At 37.6% G+C, this 26,402-nt stretch overlaps 1 protein-coding gene across 1 annotated transcript in view; it reads right to left on the bottom strand.

The window, feature by feature from the left end:
• Window positions 1–5,075: 5,075 nt before the first annotated feature.
• The window catches only part of LOC110440291, a 65,024-nt gene continuing 43,697 nt past the window's right edge, over window positions 5,076–26,402 (bottom strand). Inside the window, exons 2-5 of the mRNA XM_021483263.1 lie at window positions 15,196–15,352; window positions 13,870–13,988; window positions 10,130–10,256; window positions 5,076–8,231 (exon numbers count right to left, since the gene is read on the bottom strand). Of these exons, the coding sequence (XP_021338938.1) occupies window positions 7,856–8,231; window positions 10,130–10,256; window positions 13,870–13,988; window positions 15,196–15,352 (779 nt within the window). The 3' untranslated portion in view covers window positions 5,076–7,855. The remainder of the gene's footprint in view (window positions 8,232–10,129; window positions 10,257–13,869; window positions 13,989–15,195; window positions 15,353–26,402) is intronic.

The following is a 26,402-nucleotide window of genomic DNA, read 5'->3' as shown; positions in this document are numbered from 1 at the left end:
AGGAACAAAGTCTGGTGTGTACTGGACACGGTATGTTTGGTGTATTTGCCGTCTGGCGAAAGCGTGGAAACCCAGCTCAGAAATCCACTCGGTTACATTATATTTGAAACGGGTAAACCAGTTGTTACCCGGCCTGGGGAAAGCATCTATTGTCTTCCTTACATGGGCAAACGTTCTGTTATAAAGCCAAAATGTAAAGTAGTGTCAAGGAAGGCGTATAAAATCATATTTTCAGCCGTCATACCTCCGGAATGGACTAAATCACTTACAAATGTACGTGTAAAGGGGACATATCAAATGGTAAGATAAAAGGGATTGATGGATTGCTCTTTGTCTTTCTCCGCTCATCCATTTATATCCCTTTACTGCATTCTATTGAAACAGGAAAAGGAGTATTATGCTTCCATCAGTGATCGAACCTGCGACCCCAGCCTTCATTGACGGACGCCCTACCACTGAACTAAAAGCAACTTCCCACTAGCGCAAAACTAGAAGGCTACCGTAATCCTCCGCACACTTAAATATCCATACTATCCACCCCACCCCTCCCCCTGTTTTTAAACGTGTTCGCCCTCGAAAACCACAAAAACCTAGGTCCTTACTCCCTGTCACCACAGGAAGAGCCGCGGACACATTTGTAACAGGAAAGAGAGTAGTGTGTCTCCAACGGGAATCAAACCCGCGATCCCAGACTTCATTGACGGACGCTCTACCACTGAGCTAAAGGGAAATTCCTTCTAGTGCGAATCGAAGTAAGAAGACGACAGTGATCTTACAAAAATGTATGTGCTATTAAAATCTACCTCACTGTAGCCCTTCTACTCCTTACCGAACTACTCATAAGTGAAGCGGACGTAAAACCATCCACCAAACAATGCTCTCCGTCTGTCCCCTCTCCTTGCTTCCCGACCAGTGTTATTTAGCTGTAACACTCAGACTGGGTCTGGGTAGGGGTTGGTGTTGCTTCTGTCGCTGTATTTCATCGCTTTGTTACGTCCACTCAGGGCTTCCGTATGTATTCATGTTACCAGTCATGCTGTTATAGGCGGCGCTCAATATTTCCGTAGTTGTATTGGTTTGTGTATGGGGATTTGTCACACACTAGAGGCGCCAATACAGCCGATACACTACCCAATCCAGGTCAGCACTGCATAGACGTAATAAGTTTATAAAATCTTACATAATACTTTTGATAGATTCCAATCGAAATGCAAATGTATCGATTGGAATATCTTTTCCCTCATTTCTCGTTTACGTTTTATCGCCTAGTCTTGCGTCTTGGCCACTAACTGGAGCTTGGGACTGCCCAGGCCACCCACTGCTATACTTGCAATATCTAGCTATCATAGGGAACCGCTAATATTGTTTCTTGTCATGGAATATTATAGACCAGCCTATGGAAAACCAAGCACTACTGTGAGGCTTTTGTACATGATTTGTCAGGTTTAATGGGAAGTTACAATGTAAGTAGTAAAGAAAGCGTTTCTATGATAGCGATGGAACCAGTAACCAGATACTTTTTTGGCCGACACTCTACCACTGAGACAAAGGGAAACTCAGACGAAGCTTGTACGTAAGGCGACTTTGGCACTGTGTAAAATAGAACAGCAGGAGAGTATCTAAGTGTCAGCAAAGTAAAATATAGAGAGAGATCCTTGTTACAGTACAAGGATAATAGGACCAGGCGTTCCGGAAGGGTAAGCGCCTTCTGCTTCATCCATGACATGTGAATTTCGGTTAAATCCAATTGATGTCTCACCCTTAAAGCGAGGTCCATGATATTAACACTGTCCTCTATTTCACACAAAGAGATTATTTCTCAAGTCTTGGTCATGGTCTTCATCAACCTACATCTTTGAAAAACTTGTGTTGTCAGCTTGCCCGTCAGTAGTCGACATCTATAACGGTACATTAATATCTACGTCTATGATATTGGTTGATACCCGTTTACATTTCCATATCCAATAATAGGTTTCAGATGGTAAATGTATCTAATTTGGTTTGAATTTAATTTTTCATTAATTACAAAGTGACAATTAAAAGATTAATATTATCAAGAAAAATGCACCAAAATGCATAAATTTGGAATATGAGCTAAACGAATCGAAAAATGCCTTTTTATTCATAACTGCAGATGACGTTTAAATAGACTGCTTCTGTTAAGAACATATTCAATATTCTACCCCATATCCATCCTCGGCCAGTATCAACCCTCGAACTTTTTCCACCCTCTAGTCATATCAACCCTCGAGCGATATCAACCATCGAGCCATAGCAACCCTCGAGCGATATTAACCTCGGCCGATATCAACCCTCGAGCCATTTCAACCCTCGATCCATATCAATCCTCGACCCATATCAACACTCAACCGCTATATCAACCCTCGAGTCATACGAACCATCGACCAATATCATTTCTCGAGCCTTATCAACCCTTGACTGATATCAACCTCGAGCCATATCAACACTCAACCGATACCAACCCTTTAGTCATAGCAACCCCCGAACGATAACAACCCTCGAGCCATGTCAACACCGTACCGCTCTAGCTTGTGCGGGGGTCTTCATACATGTATGATAACTTCAAACTATATAGTTGTATGATTCTAGTAGATAGGACTTTCAGTAAGCTTTTAAAGAAATTAAATCACCTAATCATTTATTTTTTAATTTATTATTTATTGATTTAAATACTTCTAGTAGATAGGACTTTCAGTAAGCTTTTAAAGAAATTAAATCATAAACTATCGATTAATATTTATAGATTTTCCTCAAACTACTGAAGGTAACTTAATAGCCACACTGCGGATTGTTTGTACGCTCCACTTTTTGATATGAGAATCTAATTCAAAATACGTCAATTTCAGTAATAAGGCAAGAGGATAGACGAACTAATCCACATGGTATGATGGTAAAGTCTGAGGTGCCCCGAATACATTTATATTCTTCAAAAGATGACTAAAACAGCGTCCTAATGATAAACAACACTTATTTCATTTGATAAAGAAAATATTTTATTTTTCGTAATAAAACATTTGTTTTCAATACACATATAACTCTATTACATAAACTGTTTCTGGTCCATTCCTGTGACCCATTCAAGAAAACAGAAACCTCCGTAGTCCGGAAGTCTGTTTCACAGACACTGGAATACAACAACGTGTCACATAATGTCTCGCTCAGGAATACATGTATTTTAATTCCAGAATTATTCTCAGGAATGTTTCCGGGTTTAAAAGGTTCCAATATATCTATATTTAGAAATGATAATGAATTATTGTAGGAAACATTTTTTTTTTAATATTCTGCTGAACTCTGATTGACAGTGACAGTTAACGTGATAAGTAAATGTATATGCATTGTGTCTGGCGGCGGTGCGCTGAACAAAGGATAGATCATACTAAGTTAAGTCCTAAAATACAGTGTAACCTGTCGAAACCGGTTGTTGAAACCTTACACCAAATCATATACAACTTTATATCCGGTATGTACATAGGTTTTCGGATGACACAAAATTTCATTATCATGAAAATGTTTTCAGTACAGGGAATCTAGTAGTCTAGGTCCACTTTATACAGGTTTCTGTATTATTTTAGGTTCAGTTTAGACAGGTGACACTGTTAAAGATCATAGCTTTCTAACAGGGATTTTTTAAAATGATAAGCACTGTAAAATCAGTAATCTTAAACACAAATCTTCATTATGACTTCATCTCTAAGGTTATGCTAAACAGTCATGTTACTAAACCTTAATGTGATGAGTTTAAAACCAATTCTGTATTTTAGCGAGTACTGTTCTTGTATTTTCCTTTAACAACGAAATCGCCATATAAATGATACGAGTTCGAAGGAACATTCTAACATCAATAATGGTCGATCGTCGGATCCGGACTTGAAGATTCGAGGGATCGTTTCAAATGGAGTAATACACCCATTACAGTACATTTAAAAATAAAATAACACAAAATGAATCAAATGCTTGTGTGATTCTCCAATTTTTGTTTCATTCTAATTGATATACAGGAATGATGACAAATTACAAAAATTGGCAGCAATTTTGGATTTTCTTACATGAAATAAAGTTGAATCCTGTCTGGTTTTTACTCATAAAAAGAACCAGCGCGACTTTCTTTCTTTCGGCCTTTTTGTTTTTCATGGAGCCAGTTATGGAGGTCGCGATAAGAATAAACGACTCCTCAAATCCGTACCATCGTCTTTGTCCGTTCCCGTTATCGGTAATCGCCGGCTGTTTCCGCCGTTGGTCTCGGCTTAGTCAGCATTTCCGGTCTTGTGAATATATATGATGACACATTATCTAATTAAATTCATTCAAGGTCAACAATACTATACATTCTTCATATTAGTATCTAGCATCGACATGTGAACATAAACAACCTTCTTTTACAAATTAAAGTACATTGGTTTACCCGTTTATCCGTAAAACTCGATAAACCGGAACTACATATGATACCAAATCGTGTCCAGATTAGTGAGGTTTCGCTGTATTGTAAGGAGCAGTGATATTTGGTAGACGGGTACATTTTATTGCTACATTGTTAGACTGTTATGTCAAACAAATGAAATATCTTGTCACGTGTCGGCATGTGCAACACTTAAGTCGACCTTTGTTACCATGAACTTTGATTTATTCGAATCACCCGGCAGTTTAAATCGAAATTATCTATAGATCACATGGTAGTTTATTCCAGCGTGCATTCATAATTGCTGCCGCTATTTCGAATACCGTGTGTCTCGATCAAATTATTTCGGGATAACGAATTTTTAAGCGCATGTAGCATGCTGTAATAGGCTAGTGGTAATTGTAACCCCGAGGCTCCGCGCCTGACGGCCCTTTCTTCAGGTAGTACTACATGTAGCATGGTCATTGCTCGAAGTTCAATTCCCGTCGCACGGTCCTTTCTCTTGTTGGTGTTGCCCCCTGTTTGACGCTGATTTAACTACAATAACACGATTCATCGTTCATGGTTACGACTGTTATATAATATACGTTGAAAAATACTATGGAAAGCATATGTGCTCCATATGTATTGGACTACAAATAACACATTCTTCATATTTGCGATCATTTTTATTTCCGCGAATTGCTTCAAGCCAGATTCGAGTAAGCCGAATAACGAAATAGATTACATACCATTTGCTTTAAATGTGTAAAGAATATTTGCAGATACGAGATATAACGATCAATTACATGTAACTAGCTCTTATCGCGAATTGGCATAAATGTTAAAATATGTACAAATACATACACTTTATTTTGTACATGTATCTTATATTATGCATGTATCTCAGATAATTCATCATATATAGGAAAATATATAATGGGCAGGTCCCTACATGCAATAAAACTAATGTTACAAAAATGTAGCTGTGTCCGATATTTTTCATAAGTATCCCCACCTTTTCTTTGTCCCCTCTCTTTACTATAATTCTTTCTTTTCATACATATTTGCTTTCCTAAAAGGTATATTTAAGTCGATCTAACATCGCGTGATATGTATTGTAATCCTATGTTTGTTGTCGGAGAGGACTTTAGTAAGTTGGTAAAACTTGTGTCCGATTCGTTTTCAAAATATGTTTATTTGCAATGAAATATGTTCGAATTATATCCCCACAGATACAGTGTGCAGTGTACATGTATGGCCTTGTTACGGCTCACTGTCCCTATTCAGACAAAATAATAGAGAATTCCATAGAAGTTATTTTTGTACCTACCCGTACGTAACCTTCCCTTAATTTCGTTTAGGATATAACTGTATAACGCGACCTGGCAGGGATTATTTGGTTACAGCATTGGTATAACGATCGGAGGTCCGGGTTCGAATCCTCGCCTGGCCCCATTGCATTTTAACACTCGGAACATTGTTGTTGATTATTTTCTGTTTAATTCATCTTTATATTTTTTTTCGTAAATTTTGTACAAGGCCGGTTTGGTTATTTATTTAGAACGGAATCATCAAAGCTCTAGTCACCCCGGGAAACAGTTTTTGATGCGTGGTTACAGGTTTTGTGAGTGGTATGGGGATCATTAAGCATTTTAAATTGTGAGGGGAACAAGAATTTCAATCTTACACTGTACCACCGCTTACTACCTATTTTATACTCGCGTGTACGCTAGTGTACGATTTTAATTGGATCAGACTATTGTGACGTCATAATCAGAACAATGAATATGACGTCAATTTTTTTAAAATGTTGACGTCCAAGCTTAGTCGATGCATTGGAAAAATATATTTATACAATAATTTTACATGGTTGAGATAAACAGAGCACTAACTTCGCTTACTTTTCATATGGCATTGATTTCTATTAAAGAACAAAAAAGACGTTTATATATTTGAATTAAGCTGGTGTGTTTGTCAGCTCCGAGAAAAAAAACAAGCAAGAGAAAATGTAAACAGCGAAGATGAACATGTACTGTATCAAAGCGTAGGTTTTTTTGCGGAAATCTTTTGTCACAGAAAACATTTTCAGAAAGCAAATATTCCTAATAAAAACATAAATAACATAATATACGGAACTATTTCTGTTTGTATTAATGCTGTATACAGACATTTATCAAACCAATGTCTTTGTCAACACATTTGTTCGCACTGTCCTATTCTTGAAATGAGTGACTATTTCTGGTTGACCACTCAATGGATAACGTCCATCATGATATCGTAGCCGGTCGTTAGTGTTATGGTCTAGACAGTAAATTGAAGCCATACAGAAACTGAAACAGTCGGGATTCTTGATCGATCTACCGATTCTGATAGCTATTTATTGACGGTGGTCTACATTGCACGCATAACGCGCCCTGGTGGAGAATAGCGAAACTAAAGCCGATAACTAGTCTACAAAGAAAGATAATTAAGGAACCAGTGATGATATTTTCAAAATCAATCACACAAACAAAATTTTGTATCATGGTTAATTTCCCGTCCAACTGCAAAAAAATGAATTTATCATTTATTTATCTCATGGTGGTCATTTTGAATCATTTGACATATATGCATGCTTAAATATTAATTTCAATAATTCTGAAAATCAGAACTCAATATTTAAAAAATATGGGTTCCATTGTTACATTGATATGTTTCAAACAACCGAAACAGAGTTCTCCTAAAAAAATATGTATTTATATCTACAATGTGTATAGGCCAGTATCATTAGTAAAAAGCCCTATATCGTAAACAAAATTTAACATTGCATTGTCACGTTCTGTAAATAGTTTCATTTTTAAGAACATTTATTTTCACGGTTGGTTTTTCGAAGTCAGCAACGAGTTAGTGAGGATTTAAATTTGAAAATGGAAAAGTTCCATTCCCCTATGTGTTAAACGTTTAATAGTTATTCTTAAGATGTTTGCATGATCAATCGATTTTACCCGCCAATCAATGCGATCATTATCACTGAATCTCGCGAAATACTCAGTCTGCGTGAAGTATCGCGAAAATAATTATCCGCCAAAATATCAGTAAATGACATTATATTTAGAATAAATCTCGCGAAATTCTCATTCCTTGCGAACTCGAAAATAGTTATCCGACAAAATATGAATGAATGACACTTAATTTGTGAATTTCAATGTCGGATCACGTGACTATCATGTCCGTACTTGTATTAATAAAACGAATGAGACATTCTACAATGCATTTAAAAATGAAATGAATGTACATTGATGTGTGAATCTCGTGCGCCTCCGTGCATGTCATACATGTCAGAACCACACTCTTAATGATGGAACTTATCTGATATGTAGTATACATTTCGCATTCGAATTCATCCCGTATACAAAATTATCACAAAAATAAAAAACAACATCTTCTGCTCCTTATTTTGAAAATAGAGATCGTCTACGTCCATATACTTGTCTGGTATAGAAAAACCATTTTGATTGTGATTAACAAAGCTATACACAGACAACTAGGGAAATGTCCGTTGCTCCCTGATGTATGATGGGAATTTCTCGAAGTACTTTCCAAAGCAGGATCTGTAGTTTTCCTTAGCGTAGCCTCCATTGGAGTTGTCGCCCTTGTCGTTGTAGAGGTCGTGGTGGTAAACACCGGTATCGCTTCAAGCGGATGACGTATAACACACTGGAATGACGTCACATGAGTCAATAAAGAAGATACTGATTGGTTAATTATGTCGTAATAAATATTAGCAGCACCCATTGAACATCTCAAGAACGTCGCTGTGAAAATGCATTGGACGTACTCGTTTGTCACGCTGCAAAATAAAACATCGAACAACGCATAAATAGAATGAACACAATGTTTGAATATAAGTTGTGTTGGACCGTCATATAAATTTGAGGACAAACACATCTTAGAAATCCAAGAATTCTACTCTTGAACAACAAACTTCTCTGAAAAACCCTAGAATATGTAATGACAAAATCGAGGGTTCGCGGTAAGCTATTTTATATGTTTCATGTATATAAACCTGACCAATCGCTAGGCTGATGCCTGTCCCTTTGAAGATTACAGAGGAATTGCATCCAACAAATTTTATCGAAGACATCAGACCACTCTACCTGTATTATCCGCCAGGTGTCTTGTTTTGCCTTTGATTTTGTCACAACATATTCCAGCGGTGCAGAGAAGATATTCGTATTAGGAACGAAACCCTTTGGTTTCGAGAATGTGGCAAACAGTATGGAAAATATGCAGAAAAATAATGAGTTGAGATGTTGCAAAAAGTATCCTACAAAGAACATCCACCACAGAATATCTTACTTGATAGCTAAATGTGTTCTCTTTAAAAATGAAAACAAAATCTTAACAGAGAGAAGTCAACCATTTTAGAGGTTGAAAAGTCTGTGAATGATGTAAACAAGACCAGTTTGAACATTCCGAAAGTGTAATTTACTATTCTACACCCCTGGGCATGGAAGAGAATGACCCTCTCATTTAACTACCAGAACGAGCTCAGAAACCACACTAAATGGTCACAATTTCTGCATTGCGGCATCTGAACGTTCGAGATTTCGAGACGTCATATCATTGTTGTCCCTTTGTGACGCCACGCACGTGGGACAGTTTTGTCACAAACACAAAGGAATTAGAGAAAACAACTACATTACGGGGGATATGAGCTGAAGTCTGCTGAATCCTTGTTCATGATCCTTCTGATTTTATCCTTTTCGTGTTCCCTAATCGATGACACCGAAACTTGGGATTTCTATTGTTTTCTGTCGAATATTCTCTAGTTTTGTTGATGTTTCCATAGAAACCCCTGTTTATTCAGACTGAAATTACAATCATAACGAATACTCGAATTGTAAATTGTATTGTACTTGCTGAACTTACAATCATGTTTCCACCAACATACTGGAACAACTACAAAGATCGTTACTGAGATATTGATATTTATCTCAGACAATTGATTATATACACTTTCAATAGTGCATTACGTATAAATGAACGGCACACAGACTGGAGCACGATGTTCCAACACGCAATCCCGGGCAGATACCCACTAATAAAACTATCTGAACGAGCCGGGCAGATAGCCATGTATAATATCGGTTTGTTTTATATTTATTTAGTTACCAAGTAATTCAATTATTCGGCGTCGAGAGAAATTTTTATTTGTAAATTTTATAACTTGGGATGGTTAGAATGAATTTAAATTCGGGTGAATTTGTAGTTAAATGAAAGGTAAACAGACTCCAGAGAGAAAGTTGGCGAAATATTGGCCTTTAATGAATGGTCTGTGTTTGGACCTAACTCGAAAATATAGGAATTAAATTATCCTGGAGTAAAATTCATGATAATAAGGATTTGATGTAACTTGGCTGTTTTATGTATTGCATTTGTAAATAGAGAATCGAAATACATTTTGAAACATACCCTGTCAATTTTATTTATCCATTTTTTAATTCTGATTTCTTCATTTCCCTCACGTTTTAATGTGAATTTCGGTATGAAATATGGACACTATTTTATTTCATGTTTGATCATGCCTTATACAAAAATGTTTGGTGGACTTCAGGCAACGGCGACTGCCGTATTTTATGACGTCATCAAAATGACGGCCATTTTGGATAAACTTGATTTGCAACACATCATGTTTTATATCGTTTAGCACTTTAAGTGCACGGGAAGCAAATAAGATGCACGTACTTGCACATGTATGCGTGGTACTGTATGTCTGTGGTTTTCTTCTGCCCTAGTTTGTTTTGTCGCTCCTCCTGACACCACTCAAAATTCGTCTCCAGCCGTTGATAACACGACCTGTGAGCTACGTACTCTGCAACAAAATAAAATATTCACATAAGTATGGTGGTTGATAAGGTCACTTTAATTTTTCGCATTTTCGTATCGTCGCAGCAACGAAACAAAAAAACGTCGTATCTACCTCGAAAAAGCGACGCAAAGAGGACAAATTAGCGGCTATAAATGGCGCTCTTCGTTTTTGCAACTTTTTAAACGACGCTTTTTCGCGGCGATAAGAATGCGTTCAAAAGAAAACGTCGCAATTACGCTTTGTCAAGGTGAGAAAGCGTCTTTGAAGAAAAAGAAACTGCGCTTTTTTAATTTGGGGCACGACAAAACGCCAAACAGAAAATAAAACGACGCTTTTTCGCTTCGTTACCGCGACAAAGCGAAAAGGCGAAAAAGCGAGAGTGACCCTAATAAGCCACCATACTTAAGATCGTCATCTCTGCTACATTTCTAAGTGTTATCCCAACGGCTTGTCAAACAATCGCTGTACAATGTGACGACGTCCACAGGATAGGCCATGCAGTGAGAAGTTCAAACCGTCATACATATTTATACAAATTACCCCCAACATCCTGTGAAATTCTTCATTAAAATGCATCCTAGCTGTGATTCACGGATGTTACAATTATATCAAATGACAGTATAGTATATTCGTAATTTCAAATCAAAGTTTTTAAAAACAGGTTTGAATTTGTTTTAAGGCTCTCATTTGGTACTAATATGAGGTTATGTGTCAATTTAGTTAACAGTTTTTATTTTATTTATTTGATTTTTTGATATACTGCTGATGGTTTACGTTATATGCTAGAGCTCAAAAAAGTCAAAAATATTCTGCCAACGAAACCAAGATAATATTACGTTAGAAATGTATAAAATGTTGTTTTAAATCAGTACCTTTTGTGTAAAAAAAAAATCAAACAGATTTTTTTTGCTGTTGTGAAAGCTTCAAATTAAACTTAGGTATAATGAAAAATTGATAAAAGGCATACTCGATTAGATAGAGACCTAGAGTAGTTGTGACAGATAAACCAAGCCTGGAGACATATGTGAAGACTTAAATCTAGTCTTGCACATTAAAGAAATATTTTCCACTTAATTTCGGGAAATATTTCATCATTTGGAAGAAAGGGAGCGTTTTGGTTAGCTCTCCATTCATATAACACGTGAAAGTGAATTTAAGGATGACTGCCCCTATAAAAATTGTTTTGTACTGTGATCCCGTTTTAATAGTAACATTTTGATCAAACAGCTTAAATCCTATTTAATGGATATTGGTGATGTGATACTCAATTTTCAATATGGTACTTGATTGTATGTATCCCAGTCTGTGTAATATCAACATGTACGAAATCAGTTTATTTTGTATACTTCATGCCTGGTATTTTTACTTAAGAGTCAAGATATCCAAACAGTCGTGATCAAACATAGCATGTTTCTAAAATTGAAGTAAGATAATGACGTAGGAAATTAATACAGAAATATATTGACAGCTGCTAGTGATAGGCATAAAAACAATTTAGTTCCGAGCGTTTGGTCTTGTGTCTGTTTTAAATTGAATTGCTGACAAAACGTATATATACAACCTTTTTCATCGTGAAAGTCGGCAAAAGTTATCGATATATGGTAAATTTATTTGTGTTTGTCTTGATGGCGAGGGTTATATAAGTGCACTATTTCTCAAAGGACTGCTAGACACACATAGTGTCATTTACTGGCCTGTAATATCTGAACCGGCCGACCGGCCATCTGTTTTGTTCCAGTTATCGCTTACCTACAATTTCTTCAGAAAAACATTATACGCGAATATGTTGACTTGACATTTGTTTCGGATCTAAAGATTTCCTAGTTTCACTAACGTTCTTTCCTGACGCGCATTGTGGTCATCAACTTGCCTAATAGATTCCTGTACCAATTAAAGCGGGGTGTCATTTATTGGTTTATTTTTACGCAAGAACAGGCCGACCGGACCTTTTTTTCGATCCGTATAAATCTCCTTGTATAATACGCGTACTCGTAGACCAGACTGTCCAAGGTATTATCGACCTTCAGTCTCCAGCCAGCGAGATATTTATTAATGCGTTAGTTAGTATTCGTGCTCGTATGACTGACTTATGCTGAAGGTCATTTTTCGTATTACTAGTGAATATTGTAGGTAACAGAGTGGTTGACTCTGCTATTGGACCATCTAGATGGAACCTAGTCTGACAGGGGTTACATGAAATTCTAGTTTAAGTATAAATCAACCCAGCAACGTTACAAAGTGTTTAATAGGCATATTTTGCTGTTTCGCTGTGTTCTAAATATTTTCGAAAACAATTTCTTCATTCTTTTGACTTGCATGTATGATACCACTAATGAGTCCGATATGGCCATATGGTGCATTCAAATGTTTGCTTTGTTTGGCTTCTGTATCTACAAGCACTCTTTTCAAATAGGCGCTTGATATCTTTGTATTTCTACTGATTAATTCAGTCAGGAAGCTCTTTACCGACATTCGATCACACACAAATTTCCAAGGAGTGCTAATTGACAAAAAACATAGCAGAGTATAACCTATGTGTGCTGTTGGGTTTAGTGCAGACTTAACACGATAATATCATTGTATTTATGCAATGCATAAAGTAATTTATATTATCTGGTTAGTATATGCTATTTTTATTTGTTGTATTTTGTTGGTTCCTGATGGAGGATAACTTTCCGTTTTTTAAAGTAGTCCATCCCTATAGAAGTAGTCACGTGATGTTTTGGTGTACTACAGTCACGTGACCTGTGCAGAAAATCTCCTTAAAAATTTGTATCCACCTTTATGTACTATTGTGTAAAAATGTAATTGTGGCACATCTTTGTTTTAAATTTTGTTTCATTTGTTGTACATCTTTTAATTACTGTACAAATGGCGTTTATTTTGAAGCAAGCCCCATCTTTTTTGGTTCTTTGTACACCTTATTATAAAAATCAACACAAAGATGTATAAATATGTTCGACTTCTGGCATTTAGAATGAATGCTCATTTTCGACAATTTAAGTGTTTGTTATTTTATCGACAAAAAACCTAGCAGAGTATAACCTATGTGTGCTGTTGGGTTTAGTGCAGACTAAACACGATAATATAAGTGCAATGTAGTTTTGATAGATATTAGTGTTTCATTTTGGAAAGCATTATATGTGTCCTATCCACACGAATTATAAAAAGTCCAGAAGGGGGAGGCTAATGAGCAGGTGACAAGGTTGGGTTGGTGATAGAGAGAACGAAAAATTGGAAAGAACGTTGGGTAGGTTAAAAAAACGAATGTTGAGGGAAGGAGTGATGATCGTTATACCAATGGTAGGGGAAGAGGAGGAGGCAGACCCTGAGAAACCAAAAGAAAATGGTAAACGAAAAATAGATGGATGGAGAGAACATGGATGTAAGAGAGAAAGGAGGATAAGTATAGCTTTAAGAGGCGAAGCAAGTTTCGATTGAAATGGTGAAAGGAAGGGTGTTACGCCAAGATTTCTCCGTCATGACCATCCTCGACATTTAAAGGGGTACGCTCACATACGTTCTCTCACCGAGGTTAGGAGAGTGTAAGTTACCACTAAAATGTTGAGCATGATCCGCAGAGTAAGATTAAACGAGGTATATCATACACACTAACCTTTGGCATATTTACACAGCGGTTTGAAGGCACTTTCCAGTTCGTAGAGTTGAAATACTGTGTTATTGTTGCAATGTTGAAGATATGGCTCCGAACATCTCATGTAGTTCTGAAACAGACTACGGTACCGCCAAAATAAAGCACTGGTTGTGATACAACACTTACCGGGAAATCTTCGCCGCAGTTTAACTTCTGCCTTTTTTGTCTTTTATTATCGCGGCGAATTCTTTCATGCAGCGAATATTGATACACAAAATACAATAGTCAATACTTGTGAAGGGCGAAATGAATGCTGGGCGAATAAAGTTTTTAACAAATGAAAGGCGAAGAAACCCGGTATACAGTTTTATATTCACCTACACGTAGGCTCAAGAATAGATTGTATGTAACGTTTAAATAAATCGCTCAGTGTAGAAAGTAAAGAATATATCACCATAAAAATAAATCGCTCACTCAAGAGACAAAATAACCTCCGTAATATTATCGGTTTTTATACATTGTACGTATTAATATGTAGTTATAGAAAAGATCAGGCAACCACAACAATAAAACGCTCCTAGCAGTAACATATGTAGTCTCGTGCTAAATTACATAACACAAGGGCTTTTCTGCTTTCAATATGTTGAGCATTTTCACCTGTCTTCAGCCAATTTTCCTTCAGTCAATATTATATTTAACACTACTGAAATTAGAATTTGCAACATGAAAGAAAATTGTCTGAATTTTTATTTGTTAAAATTTCCAAAATATCCTGTTGTATGGTTTCAAAAGATGACAAGAAAATCTTGGCATTAACATTTAAGAAAAAAAAGAAAATTGGTAAGATAATGAAGATCACGACCCAACATAAATAATTTCCTTTGAATAATTTGTCATATCTTGAAAACCATTCAACGGAAAGAAAAGAAAATTGCTTGAGAGGGAAACAAATCAGACATTTTTCTTTCAAGAAGTATTTATTTATGTATCTGTGTTATGACAATTGACTTCAGGTAAATTCACTGAAATAATGTTGAAATGCATGAAATGCAAAGGGCTTGTGAACATCAATTTGGCAAAGGAATATACATGTAGGGACTATACATTGTGTGATAAAAGAAGATACATGTATATACTTTTTTTGTAATATACACCTCTAATGCAGGAAAGCTAATCGCAAAAATATAACGCTTAGTCTACAAAAGTATGTGGTAAACATGCGTGAATTACATTGTAGTTGGCGCAATAAAAATAAGTGCAATATTTAGTGCGATGAAAGCGCTTAAATAGGAGGACCACTTAATTATATACATTTACAGTATGGTTTTTACCTAACTTAGTACGTACCCACATATCTCCGTTAGCGTGGTTTCGTTGTAATCGGGAAGGAAGCCCCCAAGGGGCTGGAGCAGCCCCTCATAGTGACGTAGATGAAGCAGGGACCAAGAACAGGCCACTGCGTGCGCCTCCGAACATTGTGACATCACGTGCTTCCACAAGGTTACTGCCAAAGAGAGGACGCCAAAGCCTTATCAAGCAGATGGTTATTGTCATTGAAGTAAATGAAATTATATCATTTTCATTTATAAAAGTAATTTCATTGTGTCAATACAGAATACACCTACAGACTTGTGAGCAGTAGTGAAAAAGGTGGTTTGGAGAGGGAACGTCGAGTCGGTCTTCGACACAGATCAGAACAAGTACTGTGATGATCAAACCAAGAGTTATCGTTCCTTTTACGAATTTGTGTTTATGTCTTGTACCAGACACTGTCGCTTAACGACAGCAAAATATGTTTAAGCTAAAGTCTAGGCAGAGATTTGTTAAATCTTCTTCTGTTTGTAACGTCATTGTTATCTGCAATTTTTTTCTTGGATTGGAAACTGGAGTTAGGGTCACTATATTTCAGCAATATATTCTTTATGAGGTTATAGTAATACTAATTCTAATAAATTATGTTTATATTTTAAACATATTTTGTACAACCTTGTTTATTTTTAATAAAGTGGACCAAGTTGAATAAAGATACACCAAAAATCACTCATCGGATACAAAATTTGAACTTCTACAATTACCTGTATTTTAAACTGTTTCGGGCTATTTTTAGCTAATGTTTTACTCGCAATTTTATTGAAATACATTTACGCTGGTGAAAACATCGTTTAAGTAATTTCGATTCTATATTAAGCTTTTATATTTACTTCTTAAATACTAAATACAAAATTCAGTTTTTCAAGCTCAAGGACGTTTCTGAAATTGTTATACAAAAAAAACACGCGTTGAATTACATGGAAGTTGATTGTAGTACAGAAAAGAAGACAAAAATCAAAGAATACAAAAAGGGTCATTTTGAAAACATTTCTTTAATTTGAGGTACCGATTCATTAATACAATTGTTTGAAAATTGGGCTTATGTGTAGCTGGACAGCAGAGGGTAAAGAAAAAAGGCGAGACCTTGGCGAGACCTGTCCAATGTCTTAACTACCGCCCAGCCAGACACGCGATAAATATTCAAATTATATCATTCTGGCTGTTGTCTGTGTACACTGGCCGAAGTAAGTTAATATCTCCAGTAGATGATTAATGCAAATAACATTTATTCCTCCATTGGTGCGAAACTGCGAAAAGGAAATCCGATTACCGTACGACAAATTAAATAACATGCTCCCGGACTGACCTCTTGGTCTGACGGACGGAAAGGGTAGGTAGTCAGGCTAATCTTCAGATGAAGTGGTATAAATAATATTTTGTCTGAGCGAGCGAGGGTACTTTGTTTGTTGGACACTGAGTGTATTCCCAGACAACCTTTCCAGGATCTGGTTGAATTAGGCTAGTCTAAAAATGTCAGACTCTAAAAATGTCAGGCTCTAAAACTCTAAAAATGTCCAGACTCTAAGCGGTGATTCAGTACAAACAGTTTATTTTTAAAATAAATAAAAAATGTCTTATTGACATGAATATTACAAATGTATATATACTGGATATTTCTATAGACTGAAATGTTCGGTATAGTAACAATGTATGCACAGTTGCTTTAAAATGATAAACGGATCATGGATTCAAATTTTATAAAAGAGCTTAATTATTTTGATTTAACTCATCATTCGTAAACAACAAATTATTGTAAGCGTACTTATTTTGGCGGTGATCTTATTTTAGCGTTTGCGCGTCCAAAGTATTGTTCTGGCTTATGATTGCAAAATTGCAATTTTTGTATGGTGTATTCTCTTACTTATATTGTAAATGCGCCAAATCATCAATTCGCTAATTTGTAAGAAAAATCGATAATGCCGTTAAAATTTGAGTACGCTAAAGTTAGTACGTTTTCAGTATATAAGTGATTAGGGGAACAAGTAACATGGAAATGATGTGAAAAGGACTCCTTATATCCCAATTCTGACGACCAGTCCACTGTGTATATCAATATACATGCATATAGCTGTATTTACATAAATATAACTACAAATAACATATGTACCCTTGTATTTGGATAAGCTACCTATATCTTTGAAGAAAACCCGCCAAAACACGCGTGACGTTAATACCGTATGTGCACTATTTAATGTCACCTCCGTTTATAAATTTAGCTTTTATCGATGAGTTCCGAATGGTACCCATAGTCCTAAAGGATGGAAGACTTCACAGCCAGATAACCGAATCGAATTTTAAAACGTGTTCCTTGCCAAAAGAAGATATACAATCCAAAGAGAAACGAAAACTCCAAACGAAAACATATCTAATTTATGATACCTTTCAGTGTGTGGAAAAGCGAAACATCTTCTGCAAAACACTTTATAGATTTTCAAAACTTTCATTTAGGCATTGAACTGTTTTTGTATGGTATTAATGATCTATTTGAATGACGCAGCTTTGCAAGCAAACATCATAATGCGCGCTCGCGAATTATGATTTGTTTGCTTGCAAAGCTGTGTCATTTAAATAGATCATAAACCCCATACAAAAACAGTTCAATACTTATATTTACGTTTTCTCTGCCTCTTATGTTCTTTTTTAACTTATAATTTATATTTATAATTAAAAATGCCCGCCTTATCGAAAGTCAACACAACTTCATTCAATAGTTCGAACAGCGTAGTGTCGCGTGCGGATTGGCAAACAAAGTAGTACTTTGAAATTTTAACAAACACTTCAATTTTATTCCACAATTCAGTATCAATACAATTGCGTTTGATATGTCTATAGGGTGATTTAAGTTTATCAACAGAACTCTGAGCTGAAAGTAAGATTTGAAATTGTTTCGATTTTTCCCCGGAACAAATTTCGCGCATGGATAAATACAGCGAACACCGTAAATCCGACCCTGCCCTCCACTAGGGAGTTATTTTTGGAAGTTAATTCGAACTTTTCTCTTTGCTCATTTTGTGAAGAATCTAGACGTGAATTTATTTGTTGATTGTATGGGGATCTGACTACAGTCGGTAGATTCTATAACAGCCTCGTTATTTGACATGTCGTCAGAAACAGAGGAAACCGTGGCTGCGAGACGCGTGAAACTGATAGCGTTGAAAGTGAGTGATCTTGCTACGGAGCACAGGGGTTCGTTACAAATGTCTGAAATGTCCATGTACTGTGACTCATATCAGTAGGTCTGTGACATATGTGTCAGTAGGTCTATAGAATATGTGTATTTCAGAAATTTGTACCCTGTTGATCAGTGCAGTGTAACAGACGATATTTCTGATAAATTGCATGAGTGTTAAATTGTTTCCATTGCCGGCACTGGTGATTTCAACCGATGTGCATTTTGTACAGTCTTGTATTTGTTGTAATAAAAGTATTTTTTATTTTCTTTCTTCTTTTGCACATAAATTTACAATTAAATTGTCAAGTTTCACAATGCCCAGCGATATTTCCACAGCCGTCATGTTTATTTACATTGGATATTGTAGTTCCGGTCTGTGTTGTATTAATACGCAAAGAATTGTGTCTCGTGTTGCATGGTTATTAAAGTCCCATCAACGACACAGCTTTCAAAGAGGCTATATAGTGACAATGCCATGCAAATGTAAATATATAAACTGAAAGAAAATGAAATGACCAGAAATCTGCAATAACATAGAATGCTACGTTCATAACGAAGGGAATTATTAACCTGCTTCCCGTTACTGTCTATCGTTTTCGTGTAAACTACTTCCCGAACATAAATAGCTCATATTGTTTTTACTGTTAATATGTAAGAGATTCCAACTAAAGGCATGCTTACTTTATGTAAAGATTCTGCCTGATGCATTTGTTTGGCGTATTCATAATTCATCGTTATGATGGGCAAACATATTTCTTGATTTGTGATATACTTGCAAGACTGTCTGACCTTGCATAATCATAGTGAGACTGTCATTTGAGGAAATATTATAAATTAACCTACTGGTAAATATGCAATAACTTATTTAGTGAAAATGTACTATTGTAGTTTTGCTTAAGACGCAACCGTCGCCACGATCGTGTGCATTCTGTAAGCACTCACTTGTTTGTAGTACAGACGCCGGTATTACATACGGGTAATTGTGAAACGTGAAGTTGATGTAACCTTTAAAATGTCCCAGACAAAATTAACCAAATACAATTTCTGAGTTGAGGATTGTTTTGTCTAAAAATAACCCTTCAAATATCTTAGAAACGCTGCCATTGCGTTCTAGTACAAAGTTATTACCCCTTGTTTTGTTGCGCATGCGTGCACAAAGTACAGTGTACAGGTCACTGAGAAAACATCTACATTTGGTACCTATGAAAACCTTGCGGAGCCACTGTTTTTTTTAGCAATAAGCGATCAAATCACAGTATTATTACCCTCGATTAATTTGTCATTTCTTATAGCGCCAATGTTTAACTCGATTTACTTCTGAATCTCGTCATACAATGATTCGTACTTGTATCTCAGACGCTTATAGAAATAATCCGCAGTCGTGTAAATTGGATAGATTTGTGGCACAGGACAACGCGTAATTATACTGACTATGACAAGACACATTATTCACGAGTGGTAGGGTCATAGCAAATGTTGATCAAATGTTCTTACGGCCGTTAGTTATTTTGCCCCTATAACAATACCAAACGTTTTGATTCCCTACCCGTATACATATTCGTCGATCCTCAGATCTTATTTAGTCGTGACACTAAGGAATTTCTATTCCGCAGTATTACACGAGGGCCCGTATTCATCAAACTGTTCTCATGCTCAAGCATGGAATCTGTGCTCAAACCAACTTTCTGGTAACTCGATTAGATCATGTCAAACGATGAAAAAGTCAAATGTAAACATTGAAAACAGTATTTGGCTTTAAGTCTCTTCAAAATGTTTCCAAATCATTGACAAAATAAGATTTATTTATTGAGTTATAACCAGAACAAGAAAAAAGGCTTCAGCACAAAATCCATGCTTGAGCATGGGAACGGCTTCATGAATACGGGCCCTTGAGAACGTTAATTTTTAATGTAACATTTGTATACTACATGTAGTACCGAAATATCAATGACGTCATTGCTACGAATGCACAGACTGCCCAATTATTAACGGTAGTATGAAGCCTCGAAACGACTTCGATTGAACGTGCTTCCCACAATCAAACAATGCTTGCGTTTGGTTTTCAACTACTAGTATTTGACAACAGAACAAACTATCATTTTGTACATACGTAGAATGCCCACATCTAATACTCCATATCATACTCCACATCTAATACTCCGATACTCCACATCTAATACTCAACATCTAATACTCTAATACTCAACATCTAATACTCCACACATCTAATACCACAACTAATTCGCGCATTGTTTCTGTAGTGGTGAATGAGGTTAGCAGCACGTGTATACGAAACTACCGAAGAGTGAATATTTTGTTGCAAGACATCTCAAATATTGTTATGTGGCAGCAAGTCAATGATAATTTCTTTTGGTTTCACTCTAGCCAATGACTGTGATGGAACAAATAAATCACTTCTTCATTTATGCACGGTAATACATTTGTATATACCATTCTGTCTATTCACCAAAACGCCAATTTTGTATCCAGCATTCACTTTTAATAAGGTGATATTTAAAATTCCATTTGATTAGAAATGTAATTCAAATTTGCTTATTAAACATGGCTAGTTTTTACAGATAGACAGCAACTAGCTACATAGCAGGCATGTTCCAAAATCTGCAGGGGTACGCACAACTCTCTGGCGATTAACCATTCACAACTGTCTGGCAATTAACCGTTCACAACTGTCTGGCGATTAATCGTTCACAACTGTTTCAAATTGGGAAATGATGATCTTGCAATAAAGTCAGGCAAAAAAAGTCAGTCTAAATGCATCGAAGTTCTATAACTAACATATATGTAATGCCGGTATACGTTCATGTAGTTCTATGATACGTAAAATGTAACATTTTGTCTTAAGACTTAACCGAGCTCTTTTTATAGCCTTAAATGACACAGACACAATTTGATTTGTGCCAACATTCTTTTTCTGGCGGACCTTTCTCTAACTTAACTTTTCCGTCTGCGGAAGACCCCGTTGTACCTTTGGTCTTGGAACGTTCCCGATTTACCGTCAGACGGAATTATAATTCACATTGGTATCTATCTTTGTAAGTCCCAGGAACAAAGAGGTTTTAAACAATAACGTTATATAGGTGATTTACCACTGTACCGTCTCGACCTGGTAGCACCAGCCAGCGGCCATGGTTTGTATCTCGTGGAGACGGCGAATTCGAGTTTAAAACATTCCCGATATTTGAGACACGTTGAAGCCTTATATTTCGCCTTTTTCTTCCTTTTTCTTCAATCGCTTTCACCTCTTACCCTTCCAACAAGTTTCAGTTAACTCTGGTTTCTGCCGATCCCACATAAAAATAACAAATATGGCTTCGGTTATTAAATCAATCAAAATTGTATCATTGTTGAAATAATTAAGAGCAATCTAAAAAAGAATCAGACAGTCTTTGGTACACATAGATTGCTATATATAGCTCTCCCATATTTACCAATGCACATGAGCTCGCCAGCAATGTCCAGGAGCTGTCAAGCCCTTAATAACTATCAATAATGAAGTGTTGGAACAAATCGACCTGGATATTTATATATGTGTGTAGCTAACTACAAACCAATACCGCTGTCTAATTATCTCGAAAGGAGGCGCTGCTCATCCAAGCAATTCTATCTTGTACATGGACGATTCACGCCAAGTAGAAACGGATGCAGAACGTACGACAGATTATTTTTGTTCAGTACGGTGAACAACACATATTGATATTTATCAATAATAATGGATAATTCAATTGATTTAAATGATATTGTCATATTTTCCCTTGAAGCGTATCCTGTCACCTGGTTGCCATTTTGTGACAATGTATTGGTTAGTCGGGCTCCAGCTACAGAATCATTACTTTAACAGGAAAGAAATATCAAACGCGTTTACTCACTTACAAAATCTAATTTTCCAGGACTTTGCTAATTTGAGCATATTTTTCCAGGAGTTCCAACATGCAGGAGACTGGAGTGTATCAAGACCGACATTTATCGGAAATCGACTAATCAATTGTAAGCCACGTTTCCTAACACGGTTTTCCCCAACACGCTGTGTCATGCTTGTCAAGACAAACGGGAAAGAAAATAGATATCTCGACGACCTGTCTTTCACAATCGTTGTCACAAGATTGACAGAATTACGAAACATCTCTACAACATCTCCACACCTTTATTAAGCTAGAATGTCAATTACGAAATCGCACACATGTATATGTCTTGACGCGAGACCTTCCATTGTAGAATGCAAAATACAGTTTCTGTTGTCACAAGATTGACATAATTACGAAACATCTCTACAACATCTCCACACCTTTATTAAGCTAAAATGTCAATTACGAAATCGTACACATGTATGTGTCTTGACGCGGGACCTTCCATTGTAGAATGCAAAATACAGTTTCTGTTGTCACAAGATTGACATAATTACGAAACATCTCTACAACATCTCCACACCTTTATTAAGCTAGAATGTCAATTACGAAATCGTACACATGTATGTGTCTTGACGCGGGACCTTCCATTGTAGGATGCAAAATACAGTTTCTGTTGTCACAAGATTGACAGAATTACGGAAACATCTCTACAACATCTCCACACCTTTATTAAGCTAGAATGTCAATTACGAAATCGTACACATGTATATGTCTTGACGCGGGACCTTCCATTGTAGGATACAAAATACAGTTTCTGTACACCTGACCAAAACATTCGCTTTTCCGGTAGTGCTCAAAAATGATATCCTACTCAAGGGCCTTGATCGCTTACACACGCAGATTAGCACGGAACTAATCTTTCGTCAATAAATACATGGTTTCTGTCCTCTAAAATTCACTAAAAAATAAACATATACTTTTAAAAGAAGTGGGTGCTTTTAACAGGCACAAGTGGCGAAACGTAAATCGTTGATGTAAAATACTGCTCATGTTCTTTGGTGTCGCAGATTTGGCGCCAATATACATGTAAATAATGCTCCGATTACGACTTCATATTGTGGTGTCTTGCAGTAAACCACATCACGTTTTTCACTTAAGCATTGAACTGCTTTCAGTTGGCATTCATCGGCAATATGAATCAGTTCATTACCTTCATAGCCTCTATGAATGCTAGCTGATTTGGGTAGGGTTATATATATAGTGGCAATATCATACGATGGTAAATTTGTATGAATGGCCTTACGCAGACTTTGTCTCAGAGAGATATTTTATTATCCCATTACAAAACTGTATACATGTACCTGCTACATACATTGTGGTTCGGTTCAATCGTTAAGCCAATTGACATTCTCCGCAAACGGTCAGATGTAATAACCTAACGGAAGGATCAAGGGATTCGTGTAATTGACCTTTCACGCAGCCGACACGGATTCCAACTCCTGTATGGAAGTAAAATTCTAGAGATACTATGATATCTTGTCTACCATAGTGTTTTTTTTATTGCATCACCCTTTGTCCATAATATGCGCGTGAATGAATAAAAATAATAGAAGGCTACGATTCTCTGACTTCAAAAATAAGAGTAGAGTTTGTTTGTTTGTTTGTTTGATTTTGTTTAACGTCCTATTAACAGCTAAGGTCATTTAAGGTCGTCCTCCCCTGGGTGCAAGATGCTTGCGTGTAGTGTATGTGTGTGTATTTTGGGAGGCTGCAATATGTTCGTGTTTGTCTCCTTGTGATAGCGCGAAACTGATGCCGACTTTATAGTGGTACCTCACTGAAACATTTTGCCGAAGACACCCAGCAGGACGCCCCCCCCGGTCACATTATACTGACAACGGGCGAACCAGTCGTCCCACTCCTAACTTGCTGAGCGTTAAGCAGGAGTATAAACTACCATTTTTAAAGACTTTGGTATGTCTCGGCCAGGGAACAGAACCCAAAGCCTTCCTCAGAGGGGCGAACGCTCAACAAATGGCCAAAAGTTAGGCATTGTCAAGGGAGACATTAGGAAGAAGAAAGGTATTTAGAAATGAGAGAAGAGATAAGGTCCCAAATTTATTCGCCTCTTACGATCATGCAATTGGGGGCAGCAAGTACAATTCTTACGCCCTACCTGCAGGGGCAAGTTAAAGATGGCGCTTACACTTCAGAAGCTGGAGTAGACTACAATTGCTTACTTCATGACTAAGAGTAGGCTACGGCCACTACAGAGGACGCTTAATGCAGAAGTAAGAGCAGGGCCCGCCCGCTATAGAGGACGCTTACGGCAGAAGTAAGAGTAGTCTACGGCCGCTACAGAGGACATTTGCTACAGAACTTACGCCCTACCTGCAGGGTCAAGTTAAAGATGGCGCTTACACTTCAGAAACTGGAGTAGACTACAATTGCTTACTTCATGACTAAGAGTAGGCTACGACCTCTACAGAGGACGTCTACTGCAGAAGTTAGAGTAGGCTACGCCCGCTACAGAGGACGTTTACTGCAAAAGTGAGAGTTGGCTACGGCCGCTACAGAGGACGCTTACTTCAGGAGTAAGAGTAGGCTCCGTCCGCTATAGAGGACGCTTACTGCAGAAGTTAGAGTAGGCTACGCCCGCTACAGAAGACGTTTACTGCAGAAGTTAGAGTAGGCTACGCCCGCTACAGCGGACGCTTACTGCAGAAGTTAGAGTAGGCTCCGTCCGCTATAGAGGACGCTTACTGCAGAAGTTAGAGTAGGCTACCACCGCTACAGAGGACGCCTAATGCAGAAGTAAGAGTAGGCTACGACCACTACAGAGGACGCTTACGGCAGAAGTTAGAGTAGGCTACGCCTGCTACAGCGGACGCTTACGGCAGAAGTAAGAGTAGGCTACAAACGCTACAGAGGACGCTTACTGAAGAAGTAAGAGTAGCCTACGAACACTACAGAAGACGCTTACTACAATCGCTTGCTGCAGGAGTAAGAGTAGGCTACGCCGGCTACAGCGGACGCTTACTGCAAAAGTGAGAGTTGGCTACGGCCGCTACAGAGGACGCTTACTTCAGAAGTAAGAGTAGGCTCCGTCCGCTATAGAGGATGCTTACTGCAGAAGTTAGAGTAGGCTACGCCCGCTACAGAAGACGCTTACTGCAGAAGTTAGAGTAGGCTACGCCCGCTACAGCGGATGCTTACTGCAGAAGTTAGAGTAGGCTCCGTCCGCTTTAGAGGACGCTTACTGCAGAAGTTAGAGTAGGCTACGCCCGCTACAGCGGATGCTTACTGCAGAAGTTAGAGTAGGCTACGCCCGCTACAGCGGACGCTTACTGCAGAAGTTAGAGTAGGCTACCACCGCTACAGAGGACGCTTAATGCAGAAGTAAGAGTAGGCTACGACCACTACAGAGGACGCTTACGGCAGAAGTAAGAGTAGGCTACGCCCGCTACAGCGGACGCTTACGGCAGAAGTAAGAGTAGGCTACGCCCGCTACAGAGGACGCTTACGGCAGAAGTTAGAGTAGGCTACGCCCGCTACAGCGGACGCTTACGGCAGAAGTAAGAGTAGGATACGCCCGCTACAGAGGACGCTTAATGCAGAAGTAAGAGTAGGCTACGACCACTACAGAGGACGCTTACGGCAGAAGTAAGAGTAGGCTACGCCCGCTACAGAGGACGCTTAATGCAGAAGTAAGAGTAGGCACCGCCGGCTATAGAGGACGCTTACGGCAGAAGTTAGAGTAGCCTACGAACACTACAGAAGACGCTTACTACAATCGCTTACTGCAGGAGTAAGAGTAGGCTACGAACGCTACAGAGGACACTTACTGCAATCGCTTACTGCAAAAGTAAGAGTAGGCTACGAACGCTACAGAGGACGCTTACTGCAGAAGTAAGAGTAGCCTACGAACACTACATACAAATGTAGGACGCTTACTGAAATAGCTTACTGCAAAAGTAAGAGTAACCTACGAACGATACAGAGGACGCTTACTGCAATTGCTTACTGCAGAAGTAAGAGTAGGCTACGGCCGCTACAGAGGACATTTGCTACAGAAGTAAGAGAAGGCTAAGTTGGCTACAGAGGACCAGTGCTTCAGAAGTGAAGGTAGGCAACGACCGCTACAT

The sequence above is a fragment of the Mizuhopecten yessoensis genome, unplaced genomic scaffold (assembly GCF_002113885.1).
Source record: "Mizuhopecten yessoensis strain PY_sf001 unplaced genomic scaffold, ASM211388v2 scaffold11177, whole genome shotgun sequence".
NCBI classification, from domain to species: domain Eukaryota; kingdom Metazoa; phylum Mollusca; class Bivalvia; order Pectinida; family Pectinidae; genus Mizuhopecten; species Mizuhopecten yessoensis.
The sequence above is the reverse complement of the archived record's forward strand: the minus strand, read 5'-3'. Positions and strand labels throughout refer to the sequence as shown.